This window comes from Sabethes cyaneus, chromosome 2 (genome assembly GCF_943734655.1).
Source record: "Sabethes cyaneus chromosome 2, idSabCyanKW18_F2, whole genome shotgun sequence".
In the NCBI taxonomy this organism is placed as follows: Eukaryota; Metazoa; Arthropoda; class Insecta; order Diptera; family Culicidae; genus Sabethes; species Sabethes cyaneus.
In genome coordinates this window covers 36,145,583-36,163,949 of record NC_071354.1, presented here as the reverse complement: position 1 = coordinate 36,163,949, position 18,367 = coordinate 36,145,583, and the positions used below count along the sequence as shown (strand labels likewise).

The window sequence follows — 18,367 nt, the reverse complement described above, 5'->3', positions numbered from 1 at the left end:
AGTCAAATAATCATCTACGTAAGTATTATGCACAATATCTCCGACCGCTTTGGGTTGTTCTTTTGCGAACTCAGCAGCGTTCTGATTTTTAACGTATTGCGCTGACGCTGGTGAACAGGTGGATCCGAACGTTGCTACGTCCATGAGGAAGATTCTCGGTGGTTTCGAGGGTTCATCGCGCCAAAGAAATCTCTGTGAGTGTCGGTCAGCTTCCCTGATCCTCACTTGGTGAAACATCTCCTTGATGTCCGCTGAGACTGCCACCGCATATTGTCGAAACCGGAAAAGAACTCCTGCTAACGATGTTAACTGGTCCGGTCCCTTGAGGAGCATGGAGTTTAGTGAGATCCCATTGACCACCGCCGCTGCGTCCCAGATGAGGCGCACTTTGTCTGGTTTTTTCGGGTTAACCACCGCTCCCAATGGCAGATACCAGACTCTCTTGGGATTTGCTTCCTTCAACTCCGTATCGCTGGCCCGATGCGCATAGCCCTTTTGCTGATATTCCTCAATTTGTCGATGTAAATTATCCTTCAGTGACGGATTTCTGACCATCCTGCGCTCCAGGCATTCCAGTCTGCGTAAAGCCATTGCATAGCTATCTGGCAACTCCACATCATCACATTTCCACAGTAACCCAGTTTCATAGTACTTGCCAACTCTTACCGAGTTTTAAAGGTTATGTTGGCGCGGGGAGTAAAGAGACTAATCAATCCGGACACCGGGTTCTCAGCAGCACAAACCAATATACGGTGTAATGCAGCTTTAAACTGCAAGAATATTTTTATTAGAGAGATTACAGAACAAATCGTATTAACTTACACTTTCGGTATCTTTACCGGACTTAATCCAACTAACCACTTTAGACAAATATGTAATTTTAGAAATAACCTGCAACCCGTACTAATTTTAATTAATTTTATCTATTCAAACTTTGTGTTACTCACTGTTATGTTTTATGTTAGAATAACCAATTTAGCCTATTTTAACAATGTAGCGTATAATATCGTGTATAATTCTAATTGTATATAGCTTTAGGTTTTAACATATTACAGTTTTAAGTGTGATCACCACGAGTGGATTCATCGACTGTGCCAAGTTCTCGTTCCCCTTTTACTTCCGTCTACTGACGGCTGTCAAGTGTCACATTTGACGGGCTCGCTGCGAGCGTTCGTCTAAACCAACCCTGCGCATCAACAATCTGAGGCAGTGTGCCCAGTGGCAACAATAGGTAAAGTTAAGGAGGCCATCATGTAGCTAAAGAACAACAAGTCAGCTGGAAAAGATGGCATCGGAGCGGAGCTTATTAAAATGGGACCAGAAAAGCTGGCAGTTTGTCTACACCAAGATGGGGTTATCTGCCCGTTCTATAAAAAGGGCGACAAGTTGGACTGTGAGAACTATCGAGCGATCACCGTTCTCAATGCCGCCCATAAAGTGCTGTCCCAACTCATTTTCCGCCGTCTGTCACCAATTGCGAGTAGATTTGTGGGAACTTATCAAGCCGGCTTCGTCGAAGGTCGGTCTACAACGGATCAAATATTTACACTGCGGCAAATCCTCCAAAAGGGACGTGAATACAGAGTTCCCACGCATCATTTGTTCGTTGACTTCAAAGCCGCATATGATACCATCGACCGGAAAGAGCTATGGAAAATCATGAACGAACAGCTTCCCCAGGAAGCTCATCAAACTGATTAAATCTACGATGGATGGTACACAGTGCTGTGTTCGGATTTCGGGTGGATTGTCAAGTTCATTCGAATCACACAGAGGGCTTCGTCAAATTGATGGTCTTTCATGCCTGCTGTTCAACATAGCGCCACAAGGTGTTATGAACCGAGCGGATATCAACACGTGGGGAACGATATTCAACAAATCTAGTCAATTCGTCTGCTTTGCCGATGACATGGATATTATCGGCAGAACACCACCACACCAGACTAAAGCGCGAAGTTAAAGGTAAATACGTCTAAAACAAAGTAGCATATTGATCGACGGCGATGAGTTTGAGGTAGTCGATGAATTTGTCTACCTTGGCTCACGGCGGTAACGGCGGACAATGATACCAGCCGTGAGATTCGGAGGCGCCTTATCAGCGGAAGTCGTGCTTACTATGGGCTCCACAAGTAATTGCGGTCGAGCAGACTAAGTCCCCGTACAAAGTGCACCCTGTACAAGACGTTTATTAGACCGGTTGTTCTCTACGGGCATGAAACATGGACAATGCTCGAGGAGGACCAGCGAGTGCTCGGAGTTTTCGAACGACGAGTACTAAGAACGATCTTCGGCGGCGTACAGGAAAACGGAGTATGGAGGCGGAGGATGAACCATGAATTCGCACAGCTCTATGGCGAACCCAGTATCCAGAAGGTAGCTAAAGCTGGACGGATGCGATGGGCAGGGCATGTTGCAAGACTGCCGGACAACTACCCTGCAAAGATGGTGTTCGCCTCAAATCCGATAGGAACAAGGCGACCAGGAGCGCAGCGAGCAACATGGTTAGACCAGGTGGAGCGAGATCTGGCGGAGAGTACTCGATGTCCGAGGAATCGGAGAGCGGTAGCCCTCAACCGAGTTACATGGAGAAACTTTGTTCAACAGGCTTTGTCTTAGGACGGCAAGCCACCTAAGTAAGTAAGTAAGTAAGTAAGTAAGTAATTAGCTTCACTATATCGTAGTTACAATTAAACTTTTATAAATTATTTGATTCCAAGAAATTTATTGCCAAAGCCCAATCGTATTATAAGTGGGATCAGTACTATCAATCACCGCGCTATTAATCGAGCCAATTGTATGGCGCTTCTTTGTGCACTTAGTGCAGCATAAGTCGAGCAGTTGAGAGTGGCACATCTAGCAACCAGCACGATCGTGATCGACGAGCAGATCGTAGCCCAACTCTTTTGCCTGATTGCCAACACCCAGTATGAAAAAAAAGTTATTGCCAGCTGTAATTATTATAATTCCGTGTTCACCCTTTAGATTGTATTGACTGCATCAGTAAGGCTAGCAAAAATAATCATACGAAAGAAAAACTATTATACGAGCGTGGTAAGAGAAGAAGCGTTTGCTTGATGTAGGTAGACGTTTAAAACTTGATAACAAATTTAAAACGCCCGGTGAGGCACACTGGGTCAATGGTCATAAATCTCAGTTGCAAATTTAAACGAAACTTACGAACAAAACTGTTGGCTGGAATGTTGTCGACGCATGAACTGCAATTCTTTCAAGTTTTCTACTTTCTAACAAATCAAATGGACTAGGAATGATTGGAATAATTTGTCATAGGTTTATTTTCTTTAATAGTGTTTTTGTTAGACATAAATTAGAAAATGAATATTTTGATATAAGAAATTTTTCTTTCTAGCCTTCCAGTAAAAAATACTACGATAAAACTAGGGATGCTATACCGGCTTAACCGGTATTACCTTTTCCAAGACCAAAAACCGGTATTTTCGGTATTTTTTTGCATGATCAAATAACAACTCAAGAAGCCTGAATCGCTGGTAAAGCTTTTAAAGCACGGGTTTTCAAAATACCTCCCGGTATTGGCATCTCTAGATAAAACTTTCGTCTAACGATGAATGAAGAATCCGATGGATGACAACGGTAATGTTAAACGGTGGTACCTACAAAGATCAAGTACGTTGTTTCAGCAAACGTTTGCGCTCGCCCCGTCGATAGTCTGTGAATGTGAGCCCCTGCCAATCGGTCGCGGATGGATCTGCATTTCTCGAGAGTAACATGTGCGCAACAGCTCCAATTCCTATGGCCGATGCATAATGCAACGGTGTTCGCTGCAGATGGTCTCGTGCGTTTACATCGGAACCAGCATCAATCAGTAAAATTGCCACAACCCGCCTCTGGTATAGAGCGGCAATGTGTAACGCTGTGCATCCATTACCGTCTGGTTCATTTATGTAATCTTTCACAAGTTTACGGTTAACCAACAATTCAGTGAACTCGTATGCATTTTGCTTTGCTGCAAGGTGAAGAGGCGTTGTTCCTTCCGTATCTTTTATGATCGAAGCGCCGTTCTGTAAAAGTACGGCAGCACTCTCCAGGTGGCCCAAAAAGACAGTTCTATGAAGCGCGGTCTGACCATTTGTGTTTGTTGAATTAGGATCAGCTCCGTGTGCTAACAATAATTGAACGCATTTGAATGAGTTCTGATGGTCTTTCTCGATAGCTCGGAATAACGAAGTTTTACCCAGATGTGCGGAATGTTTGAGTAGGGCCTCAACAACCTCTACATGTCCATAATCAATTGCTAGGTCTAATGGACTTATGCCGTTTTCATCTACCACATTCACATCGACGTGATTTTCAAGCAAATAATTCACCAAATCAACTCCACCAACTGTTACGGCAGCATGCAGAGGATTTTTGAATATTTTTAGGTTATTTTTAAAGGTTAAAATAGCGAGAGCTTCCTTCGGTAACCCTTTCCTTGCAGCTAACCAGTATGAGCAACTATCAGGTCTTGCATCTCTGTCAATTGCCCTTATAATGTCGTCGCGATTTCCCATTTCAAACAATAACCGAGCACAGTCAGGAGATGAATTTATGGCCTCGAACATTGAAATTTTATTCATTCGCGCAGCATTTTTTAACAGTAAGAAACTTATATCCGAACGGCCTTCCACCAGGGCCCAGTCAAGTGGTGTTCTCCCCGTTTTATCAATAGCATTCACTTCTGCTTGTTTGTCCAGCAGAATTTTGGTACAAGCATAATTACCAGCTTTGACTGTAGCATGTAGGGGAAAGCTCAAACCAGCAAGGCTTGGCCTTTCGTTAAGTATGACCGCAGCCACTTTCAACGAGCCATTCAGTAGAGCAACTGAATTCGAAATTGGGTACATTCCAGCGACCGCTTCAGCTTTCAACAAGGTACGAATTACATCGACATGATCGTGTTCAATTGCCCAATTAATAGTAGAAAACAAACTATCAGCAGCCGTGCAGGAAGCCCCATACTGAACTAATGCACGAACGACATCAAAATGCTTGGAGCTCAGACGACCGAGAAACTTCAACCAGTTTTTGGGGCCTCCAACTTTTAGCTGGATCTGTTGGCCTATTAGTAGATGCACAATATCCGTATGGCCTCGGAAAGCAGCAACGTGGAGTGCGTTTTGATTCCACTTGTTTCGATGGTTGACATTGCACTTCTTGTCAATAAGAACACAAACTACATCCGAATGACCAGCGTTAGCTGCTATTAGTAGCGGAGTTCGACGCCGACCATCAACGGCCTCGACATTAGCACCTCTCGCAATGAGTAGTTCCACTACCTTATGGTGACCATACCAGGCAGCCACATGAAGTGGAACTTGTCCAAACCTGTTCCGTGCGTTGACCTCCGCCTGATGATCAATTAAAAGCCCACAGATCACAGGGTTTCCGTAAGCCACGGCGGAATGCAACGCGGTTTTCTTTTCCTTATTTTGAAAGGTAGCTATTGAAGAATCGTTTTGAAGTAAACGGTTCACTAATTGCTCAAAATTTTGCTCACAAGCCCACTGCAGCGGGAAAGGGCGCATGCACCAAAGCATGGAATCCAGCTTATCCCAACATTTTTCATTATGTTTAGCCCACAAAAAGAAAAATTTCCGAGCTATCTCGTGGTCCCTCAGTACCTGGTGGTACAGATCCAGTGTTGTACTTATGTAACTTTTTCTTTTGATGGTTCGCGTTTGTTCGCTTACAATGAAGATCTTCTTCGCACGCTCCGTGGTCATCCGTTCGAAATTCTCAAACAAACACCTAGCGGCAAAAAATTCGGCTATCGATGAGTGGATGAAATTCGGCACTTCATTGTTGCACTTGGGTACGATTCTAGAGTCCAACAAGTGCTCCATTTGGTGCAGGAAAGTTTCGCGCTCTTGCTTGCAGGGGACAATCAAACTCATTTTCTTGGTTGAGACCAATTTGGCTAAGCCGACGAAATTGTGCAATTTCCGAAACGCTTGATACAATATATTATTTTCATCTAGCAACTTTTTGTTGTGCAAATTGTTTTTATCGAGGCTGTGCTTCTCTACGTACTCGTTCTGGAAACAATTATAAACAAACATCTCGAAAAGATCGATTAGGTCGAGAGAATCCAGATCAACGCTGTCGAAAACAGTTGGATTCCGTTGCAGTCGAAATGCATCAACGGTTGGTTTATATACCTCGGCTAACATGTCAAGCATCAATGGTTCACCTACAAATAGGCCAGCAATTTTCAAAGGATTTCGCTGTAGTTTGTCGGCGAGCTGGTTCATAAAGTTATTCACCGGTTTGAAATATTCACTATCACACGATGGTAAACCAAGAAACTTTGTTGAAAGAAGCCTAATTTGATCGTTTCTGCCAATTGGCTCAAGAGAGTAAAGCTGTATTGATAGCTGTTCCTGTAGAACGGACTGTTGATGGGTTCTGGTATTGATAAAAAGTCGAGTATTTGACAAACTTTGAAAAATGCTTATTGCTCGTTTCACCGTTTCAAAAGGTAGTTCGTCGAATCCATCGAAGAAAACATAGACAGACTTCGGTACGTAATTCAGATAATATTCAAGAAGAGATCTTTCGAATTCTGATCTGAAATTGAAGACATCCTGTAGAAATTTCACCGCCAGAAGTTCATCTTCTCCAGCAATGTTGGCTTTCGTTAAAGACAACAGCAGCTCCGAGCAATTTGCCAGTTTGATATGCAAAACCCATTTAGAGTTGTATTTCCTTTTGGCTAGTTGTGCCAGACGCGTCCACAAAGTACTTTTACCCGTGCCAGGCATTGTGGATAGTACCGTCACTAGGTTGTCCGATACAGCGATGAACTCTTCTTCACTGAGTTTTCCTAGCCCGTGATGTTCCGTTTCTTCAAGATCGGATTCCGAACTGTCCGTATCTTCGGTCGAGCAAGACAGCTGAGGACATCCGATTGTTCGCGCGATATAATATCGGACTGGTTGCTTTGGAAGTGCTGGTCCAATTTGGACGACTTCGTCCTGAATCAACCTTTCGAAAGTTTCATTCGTTATAGGAAGCGGTAGCTTTGCTTCGTTATGGGTTAGCTCTGCTAATCGCAATTCCACTCCTTGGAACAGAATGGTCTTTTGAAGCAATTTTTGCCGACTTTCTATGGTCAATTGTTTTATTTCACTGTGATCTGTAATTTGATAGGTGTGCTCTCTAAAAAACTTCTTTGCGTAGTCCTTCTCGTGAGTAAGTAGTATTATTTTCACTTGTCTGTTGGAAGAAATTTTGTGTACAAGCTTTGTGCAGAACTCAAACCTCGTGTTGTCATCTTTCAACACCAGATATAGATCGGCTTGGGTATTGCATAAGTCGTTGCACAATTCTTCCTGGAGTACGGCTGGTTGTAGATCTTGAAATGAGAAGTAGCGGTAGTTTCGATTTCGCAGTACTTGATACACCTTTAGAGACGTCAATAACCCTTGCTCTGTGCTGGTTATAATTGCTGTATTTTGATTAATAAAATTCAAAGACCTTGGTAAATAAATCCGATCGAACTCCAGCTGCAAACTTTGCATTTTAGCTTGAAAAATATCTGTATGCATTGTTGTTTTAGGCCCACTAATTAAACGTCGTACTTCTTGAATCAAATTCTGCAGTTGATCGTTTTTTAAAAACTCCAATTGGTCAGTATCTAGATTGCTGTTGATCACTTGATGAAGTTTCGTGTACATCATTTCAGCAAAACACTTTTTCGAAAACGAATCCGTCACAGAAGAATGCCTTTGAAAATCGCTTTTTATTATTTTTTCCAGCTCTTTGTAATCCGGTTGATCAACGGCGAATGTTAGTTGTTGCAAAAAATCTTCAACTTCCGATTTTTCGATGTACCGAGGCAGGTCACTCTCAGTTTTGCATTTTGGTCTGGAATTTGCATTTAAAATTTCCGCGAGTTGCTTATGTTGTTTACTTGCAGCTTTCAACATACCGTCATCTTTGTCTTGCGCCATAATTCGTTCACGCAGCTGCAGTTCCGGCTGGTTGAGGTTCTTGTTATTCACGAACCGAGGAGTGAATCGAACTGCACCGCCAGTTACAACTAGAACTTTGCAGTTTAACGCACCGCGATACTTTTCGAACAAGGATACGTTCAGTTCTGAGCCATTATCCCAGAAAATTGATGCGATTCCATCGAACAGGGCATTGAAATCATTATTAGCAACGTGAAATATATTTTCAATTTGTTCCTTCCCTGCTTTCAACTTCAAAAATCTCCTTCCTGTCCACAAAAGATTTAGAGCATTATGTGTGCGATGGTCGGCTTCAACAAAGCATGACTCGGCGCTAGAATTCACGTTGGCGTTAGTGTAAATAACAAAATGCTTTTGTCCACTAACATTTTCATTATTATTTCCCATGTTGGAAAAGGACATAACGTATTTGTATAAAGAAAATTCTCCATTGTCCTGTGATTTTTTCTCTGTAGGAAAGATGTCCAGCTGTCCAATGGTACGCGTGTGTTTGAATTTCGCTTGAACAAATAGACAATTGGTTTCACTACTTTTTGCAGAAGTTTTCCAAGAAAGCGTTGCATCATCAAATTTTCCTGCCGCCTTCCATTCCGTTGCCAGTTTAAAATCCAAATAACCCGTTTCCAAACCGGCTCTTTCGTAGAGAAACATCAAAAGGTGCACCTGGTATGCGTCTCCATGACGGGCTCCTCCAAGGGTTCCTACTTTTTTGAGCCCTTCTTCCCTGGTGCAGGCCATATTGCGAGAAGGTATTCTGGAATAATCTAGTAAGTTCATTAAATGATATTACGTCGCCAATGATGTCATCTTTGCAAATATCAGCCATACCGAACGGATTCCGTAGCGCACGAAACTTGATCGATTTTATGAAATTCACTTTGCTTTTCGGTTATGATTACTTCTCCACTTTGGGGATTTAATATGAAATTATTAAAATCCTTAAAAACTTTCAGCGGGCGTCTGGAAATTTCCGTACTTTGATAAACGTCCTAACTCGTTCACAAGCAAAGCAGAAATGTATATTCATATTTCCTGGCTCAATTGATTTCGCACTACAACTGATAAGCTGTGCTAGGGTGCATTTTAGAACACACAAACAGACATGCCGGTGACTCCGCGCCGCTCACTCGTGTGTTGAAGATGCGATATGAAAACATAATCAAAACCTAAATACTCGAATCCACCTGACTGCGAATGTGCGCCATTCTTGCGCAGTCTCATGACATTACCGACGTAGGTTCATTCCATGCAATAGGTATGTGTGCTACAACATAGTTTTACCGCAGTCCTCATCCTAAAGCTTAGCATATCCATATTAAACCAGCAAAGAAAACAAAAACAATAGCCAAATATAAATACACCTAGCACAGTTCTTCATGAATGGACAATTTGTTGAATTTGGAACAAAACTGTAGCTTTTCCTCGAAGAGAATGGCGGTTCGCTATTGCGTTTTAGTGGTTCTGTGGCTGTGGTGGTGCCCGTTTCTAGAATGTGATTATTATTGGCTTAGCAACTTTTTTGCTATTCCAAGAGAAGCTAATGCAATACTACGCAATTCTATGTGAAGTTGCTTAATTCCTAACTATTTGGCCCGGCAAACTTCGTTTGGCTCCGCCAACCTGCGAAAATGCAAATTATGAAAAATAAGTCGCCATTGCACTATGGTCCAGAAAGCGATTTTAGACGGACAAAAATGATTGCGCCTTAACGGAATATTCTGAAACGGAAAACATGATGCATCTTTTGAAAGGGTCGTCCAATGTTCAGATGATACCGTAACAACAATTCAAGTAATAATTTTTTAAATAAGTTTGTTTTCCATTTTTTAGTTTCAAAACATTAAAGATAGATTAATTTCACGTAACTTTTCTAAACATTCCAAATTTCTAACTCTTACGTATTTTCAGCAGTGGACCTTTGTTTATGGACGACCCGTATAATCATATTTCCTCTTATAACTCATTTATCTCAACAGATAGCTCAATATGTTGTTCTACAAAAATTTGTATACGTAAGAGAAGAATATTTTTGCAAAAAACTATTTTGCTTTATCTTTATGAGTTAACTAGCTGACCCGACAAACTTCGTATTGCCACAAATTAACCTGTGTTGTACATAAATCATGAATCTCGGATGATCTTTGTCACTATCTCGAGTTTTGCAAGCCCCCCAGTGGGCGGCGCTTCCGACGGCGGGTCACCGGCAACACTCGCGACCGGCTCGTCCTGAATGATCTAGTGTTACTATAGATAGTTTTTGTGGTGTTGTTATTGATTAATGTTTTATGGAAGAGTCTCGAATTTCTCGAGTTCGATTAGTTTTTGAGTTTCGCAAAAATTTCTGTTTTATTTGTATGAGAGTCCATTTCCCCCTACCACAGGGGTGAGAGGTCTCTAACTATCATAAAATAAATTCAAGACTCAAAAATCTCCTACATGCTAAATTTGGTTCCATTTGCTTGATTAGTACTCAAATTATAAGGAAATTTGTATTTCATTTGTATGGGAGCCCACCCTCTTAAAAGGGAAAGGGGTCGTAATACACCACAGAAAAAAAATTCTGCCATCTAAAACTCTCACATGCCAAATTTGGTTCCATTTGCTTGATTAGTTCTAAAGTTATGAGCAAATTTGTATTTCGTTTGAATGGGAGCCCCCCCCCCTCCTAAAAAGGTAAGAAGTCCTAATTCATAATGGGAAAAATGGTTGCCTCCAAAAACACCCACATGCCAAATATGGTTCCATTTGCTTGATTAGTTCTCGAATTATGAGGAAATTTGTATTTCATTTGTGTAGAAGCCCCCCCTCTTGAAGTGTGGAAGGATCCTAATTCACCGTAGAAAATATTTTTGCCTCCAAAAACCTCCACATGCCGAATTTGGTTCTATTTGCTTGATTAGTTCTCGAGTTATGGGGAAATTTGTATTTCATTTGTATTGGAGCCCCCCCTCCTAATGTGGGAAGAGGTCCTAATTCATCACAGAAAAAATTCTTGCCTCCAAAAACACCTACACGCCAAATTTGGTTCCATTTGCTGGATTAGTTCTCGAGTTATAAGGAAATTTGTATTTCGTTTGTATAGGAGCCCCCCCCCCACTTAAAGTGGGGAGGGGTCCCAATTCATCATAGAAAAAATTTTTGTCTCCAAAAACACACACATGCCAAATTTGGTTCCATTTGCTTGATTAGTTCTCGAGTTATGAGGAAATTGGTAATTCATTTGTACAGGAGCCCCCCCTCTTAAAGTGAGGAGGGGTCCTAATTCAACATAGAAAATTTTCTTGCCCTCGAAAACTTTCACATGCCAAATTTGGTTCCATTTGCTTGATTAGTTCTCGAGTTATGAGGAAATTTGTATGGAAACCCCCCTCTTAAAGGGGAGAGGAGTTATAATTCCCCTTATAAAGAGGGGAGGGGTCTCAAATTACCCTAGAATAAATTCTTGTCACCGAAAACACCCACATGCCAAATTTGGTTCTATTTGCTTGATTAGTTCTCGAGTTATGCAGAAATTTGTGTCTCATTTGTATGGGAGCCCCCCCCTCTTAGTGGGGGGAGGGGTCTCTAACCATCACTAAAACCTTTCCTGGCCCCAAAAACCACTACTTGCAAATTTTCACGCCGATTGGTTCAGTAGTTTTTGATTCTATAAGGAACACAGGACAGACAGACAGACAGACAGACAGACAGAAATCCTTCTTTATAGGTATAGATAAGATATAGCCGATTTCAGATTAAAAACAGGCCAATTTTACTGAAGTATAACTGGGAAAGTTGCAAACGAATCTTGATGGAACTTTGGCGATTCAATATACACATATGCACAAAGTTTTTAGCAAAAAAAATGTAAAGGTGTTATTTTTAAAAAAAAAAAGATAAAATTCGTTGAACTTTATGATTTACTGTAGCTAAAGTTCTCGTTTTATCCATCCCTAACTGCCTAGGCACAGTTTCTTGCTCAGTTTCAAAGCTTTAAAACACAATTTTGTGTAACTATTTTTTTAGAAAATGTCTTGAAAACATAATACAAAGCTTGTTGCTTTACTATTTATTTTTTATCGAGACAAATATAAACGCTTATCTTACGACAATCGCGGTCTTTTCAATCTGTTAGTGAAAAATATTCATGAAGTTTATTTGATACGTTTAGTATCCCACCGCTGTCACCTAGGCTGGCAAATGAGTGAACATGTGCAAATATATCACCTCTGTTTTCGAACTCCTATCTCTACCTCCACGAGGTGCCGGCTGGGGTACGGTAGCCAAAGTTGCGCACCTGGTGGTACGCAACTTTGGTTGTCGTATGCAGACAGAGAAGGTGGAACACTCGCAGTGTGGTTTCCGGCTACCTAATCATGCAGTTCGGCGCAGGATTTTCGGAGGACGCGGTTGCGGGGTGTGAGCACACCGGGAGAGAGTTATTTTCTTGGCTGGCTTAGCACAGAGAGAGAGAGACTCTTAATCGGTCTGTTTTACACAATCTGCACTTACGCCCTTTGGCGGTTGGTGCCGAATTGTACGTTTGGGCAAAAATTGAGCCACGGGACCTGATCCTGCCGGGAGTCGGCAAATCAGGTGCCCCTAAGTCAAGGTCTATCTCCGTGCCGATGACTGAATGGCTGGAGGGGTGAAAACAGTCGCGAACGGAGTGCTTTGGGCATCTTGCCCCTACTGTGCCATGCGGGGCTCTGGTACGGTCGATCTTTGTTGTCCCTTGCGTTTCGTGGGAACAGCATAGTAGTCCTGCCCAATTTCCCTTATGGGTTTAACGCCAAGTGCGTTCTGGCCAACTTAATTGGCTTCGCTTACAATTTGCTGTTTGATCTGTGTTGGAGATTGCTTGTGCATATACTCCGCTAGTCAAATAGTTAGAGTCGCACAAATAAATCTTCAACACAAACGGGCAGCAAATTTGTATTTATGCGAAAAACTTTTTAATGGCTCTGTCACCATCGCATTGGTTCAGGAGCCATATTTTCGCAAGGGTTACCTTCATTCGACGGATATTGGAAACCAGAACTTTGCTGTTTTCAGCAAAACTGGTATGACAAATCCTCATTTGATGCCCAGGGCATGCATATTGTTGCATAGGTCAATTAGTGCATGCCTTATCTCTGAGTTGACTACTCGAGATATTTGTGCAGTCACAGTAGAACTCGTCGTGGATGATGTCCATAGGCGCTATGTCTACTGTTCTGCATACTTACCACACGATGAACCGTCTCCCAGCGACGATTTCAGAAATGTGGTGAGATACTGCCAATCTAATGGGCATCCGCTCATTGTAGGCAGTGATGCCAATGCCCATCACATCATTTGGGGCAACTCGGATATCAATCTGAGAGGCTCTAATTTGATGGAATATTTGAGTAGTACCAACCTTGGAATACTCAACATTGGCAATTGTCCAACTTTCATACGAGCTGGTAGAGAGGAAGTGTTAGATATAACACTCTGCTCTAACAGGATCAGTCATGAGTTGGCACAATGGCATGTTTCAAATGAAACACCAATATCTGATCATTGCTTTATATATTTTGATCGTTTGGGTGTCTCCTTGAATGCTGCAACATTTCGCAATTCGAGATTTTCCGACTGGGAACTCTTTGAGGAGAAACTGGCGACTGGCAAGGATTCGAACCGACGATAGAGTCATCGATCGACTTGGATGTGGCTGTAAATGTCACAACATCTTTTATTGCGGAAGCTTTTGATGTAGCTTGCCCGCTAAAAACTATTAAAACGATTAGAGGACCACCATGGTGGAACTCTCATCTCGCGAAACTGAGGAAACGATGCAGGAGAGCCTGGAATAGACGTCGTAGGGATGGCGTGGAACCTTTCGAGCTCGCAAGCCTGGAAAGGCTATGCAAAGGCTCTACGATCTTCAGCACGCACGAGCTGGCACAGGTTCTGCAGCAACGTTTCCAGTTTCGGCGAGGTAAGCCGACTTAATAAAATACAGTCAAAATCGCAAGATTATCAGGTTAATAACATTCGAAGTTCGAACGGCGAATACTGTTCGAATGACAATGAAAACCTGAAATGTCTCTTTTATAGTCACTTTCCGGGCTGTGTGGAACCTGAAGTTCGAAACGATCCAGAAATCGTTTTAGGTGGCTTAGACTCATGGGCTTTTGCTCGGAGACTTGTCACAACTGAAGCGAGTGAGTGAGCCGTGAACAGCTTCTCTCCATACAAATCTCCTGGAACAGATGGAATATACCCTATTCTACTGCAGAAAGGATTCAGTACGTGGGGTTGATTCTCAACTCCAAGCTTGACTGGTCCACAAATTAAACCCAAATACATACACAGTCATCGCCTGCCACACTCAATTAGAAGAACTAAGCATTCTAAATGCCGTTCGTGTGGTTTGGGTTCCTGGCCATTCTGGTATAACCGGAAATGAATGGGCTGATGAACTAGCAAGATCTGGAGCAGAAAAGTCGGTTTTCGGACCGGAACCTGCTTTACCAATTGCGGCATGTTGGATAAAACAAAAGATTCGATCTTGTGTGATCTGAACATGTACGTTATTGGGAAAATCTTGAAACTTGTCGTCAAACGAAAAGTTTCATTGTCAAACCTTGTGAGAAGATTGCGAAATTTCTTTTGCAACACTCAAAGGTAAATTGCAGTATTCTTGTCAGATCACTGACTGGTCACTGCAGACTAAATTATCATATGGCTACGATTCAGCGAGCTGAATCGTTTCATTGTAATTTATGTGAATCCGACTACGGTACACCATATCACGTAATTTGCAACTGTCCTGCAGTACCACAATTGCGTCATAGGATCTTTGGATCCTACGTCTTAAATGAATCGGATTTTAGGAAACTAAAATTACGAGACATTTTGATGTTTCTTTCCGAAAGCGGTATTGAGCTATGAGCTCTTATTTATCATGAGTATACCCCCCAGAGGGTGTACTTTTGATAAGTTAACTACCAAGGATTGCAGTATCCTCTCGGGGGTACAAAAATCTCTCGGTATATATATATGTTTGTATTTGTCCAAATTCTTCATCCACCCCTTCCTATTCCTCATGTTTTCCTTCCCGTCCTCATCAGGTAAATGATGACACGGGCAAGATGGGCAAGGCACAAATCTTCCACATGATTGTAAGGAACGTGCTGCTCGAGCCAAAGATGCCTGATACCTGATACATGGAGAAACTTTGTTCAACAGGCTTTGTCTTAGGACGGCAAGCCACCTAAGTAAGTAAGTAGAATTAAATTGGATAAGTTTTCCTTTTTGCCTTTCTACTATATAAATATATAGTATAAAGGTATAGAAATCACTTGGAAAACCGAAAATGGAAAGAAGGTCCTGCGGGCCGAATGTTATATACCATTCGACTCAGTTTCGAAAACTGAGCATTTTCTGTGTGTGTGTGTATGTATGTGTGTGTGTGTGTGTGTGTGTGTGTGTGTATGTAACGCTTTTAATCTCACTCACTTTTCTCGGAGATGGCTGGACCGATTTTACTGTTCTTAGTGTCAAATGAAAGGTCTAGGTGTCCCATTGGTCGCTATTGAATTGCATACTGATCGGACTTTTAGTTCAAAAGTTATGTATAAAAATACGAAAAATATGGGACTTCATTATCTCATAGATCCCTTAACCGATTTGAACAAAATTGATTGCATATGAAAGAGGAGCCTTACAAACCCTTAACTTCCAAATTTCATGATGATTGGACTTGTAGTTTGAAAGTTACATAAAGAAATGTGAAAAAATAGTATTTAAAACATATTTTTGTAACATTTCAGAATTAATTCAATGAAAAACATCACTCATTTTATTGTTATTTGAAAATTACTGCTGAGATCTATCAAACGAAACCGAGTTATTTAAAATCGGACGGTTCATTCAAAAGTTATTCAAACTTTAACACTTAAGCACCGTATATTAAACCGTTAAAACGTGTTAAATCAAAACGTGTTAAATCAAAACGTATCAATCAAATGTTGATTGTATTCAATGTGTACGATGTATGTATGTATGTATGTATGTATGTATGTATGTATGTATGTATGTATGTATGTATGTATGTATGTATGTATGTATGTATGTATGTATGTATGTATGTATGTATGTATGTATGTATGTATGTATGTATGTATGTATGTATGTATGTATGTATGTATGTATGTATGTATGTATGTATGTATGTATGTATGTATGTATGTATGTATGTATGTATGTATGTATGTATGTATGTATGTATGTATGTATGTATGTATGTATGTATGTATGTATGTATGTATGTATGTATGTATGTATGTATGTATGTATGTATGTATGTATGTATGTATGTATGTATGTATGTATGTATGTATGTATGTATGTATGTATGTATGTATGTATGTATGTATGTATGTATGTATGTATGTATGTATGTATGTATGTATGTATGTATGTATGTATGTATGTATGTATGTATGTATGTGTATGTGATGACAATTTGCAATGAAATTCAAGAAAAGTGAGAAACATGTCAATAGTCAGAAGTTTTTGAAGCCTCTTAGTGGAATACGAACTCTGAAATAAAAGAAAAAAAAAACTTTTACCGACTAAATTCCACTATTTAATATTTATTCGCGACAGATACGTATACGCTTTGAAATAAGACACTGACGAAGCCTGCACGTCGTAGGCGAACTACGTATCTGTCGCAAATAAATATTAAATAGCGGGATTCAATTGCAAAGTTTTTTCTTTTCTTTGATTTTAGATTTCAATTGTCATTTTCTTCACTTGCTGTTACTCACAATTGTACACGAAAAGCAAAAAGCGGAGAAAAGCAGTTAATTTAAGTATATAAGTATAGTGGTGTATAGGATCAAAATACTAGTGAGTTGATTTTTCCAAATAAATTTATACAAATTTCAAACAAATTTTGCGCATCAATATATGCTCTTTTCAATCCATAGATACTAGAGCTTAGAAATGTTATATGAAAAATAGGAAGTAAACGTTGCACGGTAGTAACTTTGTAAGATTTGTTTTCGTTAGTGACATTTTAAAGGACAGATGTCTTATGTCATGTATCATGTTTTAATAAATAAATCAGAAATGACAAGCACTGGAAATCATATCGATCATATTTCTCATTCTCAAGCATGTTTATGGCGCAGTTTTTTCACTATTTTTCGACCTCATCTTGTTTTCCTAACCCTCTAACATTGTAAAAACGATGTGATCAAGTTAATGACTATCTTTTCATGAAAGTACATTCAAAAGAAGCTCAAGTTTTGATTTCCATGCAAAAATAATTATCTGAAGGAGCGCCAGCTAAGAAAAAGTTCAATTTCTCTTTTTCATATCTAATGCTCTATTCAGTTATTTTTTCTGATTCAGATATATTGCACAATTGAAGCCAAGCAAACTAATAGTAAAACTTTGAGATTAATCATTTTGTTGTCGAAATCCTTTTTCTTCAAAAGTGAAGTATATAATAATTTTTCTGAACTCTTGTTTTTCAAAGATGCTAACTTTTGAACGCATGGTATTAATATCAAAATATCAAAAAAAATCTACCCTTTGGGCTAAAGCCACTCAAAAAAATATCAAAAAATCTGCTATGAACATATATTTCATATTTCCAATTCAAAACAAGTTTCGTATGTGGCTCTGAAACCCAAAAGTTAAGGCCGACCGATTATAAAACTAAATAAGGTGTTCATCAAATAACATAAATGACGCTTACAAGTATTTACGCACCCAAGGAAAGAAAATATAATTATTCTACGCAATACGTTGTGAATTTTACTGGCAAATTAGGATTTTGAGGAATACGGAACGGATAATTAAAAATATAGTCAAGTTAATTATAGATGTTCCTGAGAAATTAAATAATGATTATTGTGGCAGTAGAAAGGCTAGGTCACGCCGCTAGGTGGATTAATTCGGGTTTTTATACCAGGTTTCGTATTCTACTAAGACGCTCCAAAAACTTTGGCGTTATAAAACTGTAATAAAGCAAATTTATTGTGGTTGCTTATATTACCACGATAAAACTAAAATTGGCTGCTCTACGTCTCTTATAAACTGGTAAGTTACGTGTGGCGTTACTTACTTTAGCAGCCGAGAGCCGGAGTGGCTCTTGCCGTATCAAGAATTCCTCTCCATTGTACTCGGTCCAGGGCTACTCGTTGTCAATTCGTTGCGCGTCTCGACACCAGAGATGCCAGAAGTGAAGACATGTCTTCATTTTGAAGACATGTTTGTTACAAAAAAGTGAAATGTCTTCGCTTGAAGACATGTGAAGACATGTCTTCACCATGCAATTTAAATGGGCGGAAAGCCGAAGGAAGACAAATGAAGACATTTTTCCTTGATTCGTGAAGACTTTTCAAAAAATCACC

At 40.4% G+C, this 18,367-nt stretch overlaps 1 protein-coding gene across 1 annotated transcript; it reads right to left on the bottom strand.

Annotated features, from left to right (window-relative positions):
• Positions 1-3,352: 3,352 nt before the first annotated feature.
• LOC128737035 (uncharacterized) lies at positions 3,353-8,912 on the bottom strand. The gene is made up of 2 exons (XM_053831581.1): positions 8,820-8,912; positions 3,353-8,755 (listed from the first exon to the last, which is right to left on the bottom strand). Exon 2 carries the CDS (start codon positions 8,727-8,729, stop codon positions 3,639-3,641), a length of 5,091 nt encoding a protein of 1,696 aa, XP_053687556.1. The 5' UTR covers positions 8,730-8,755; positions 8,820-8,912; the 3' UTR covers positions 3,353-3,638.
• Between the last annotated feature and the right edge of the window lie 9,455 nt (positions 8,913-18,367).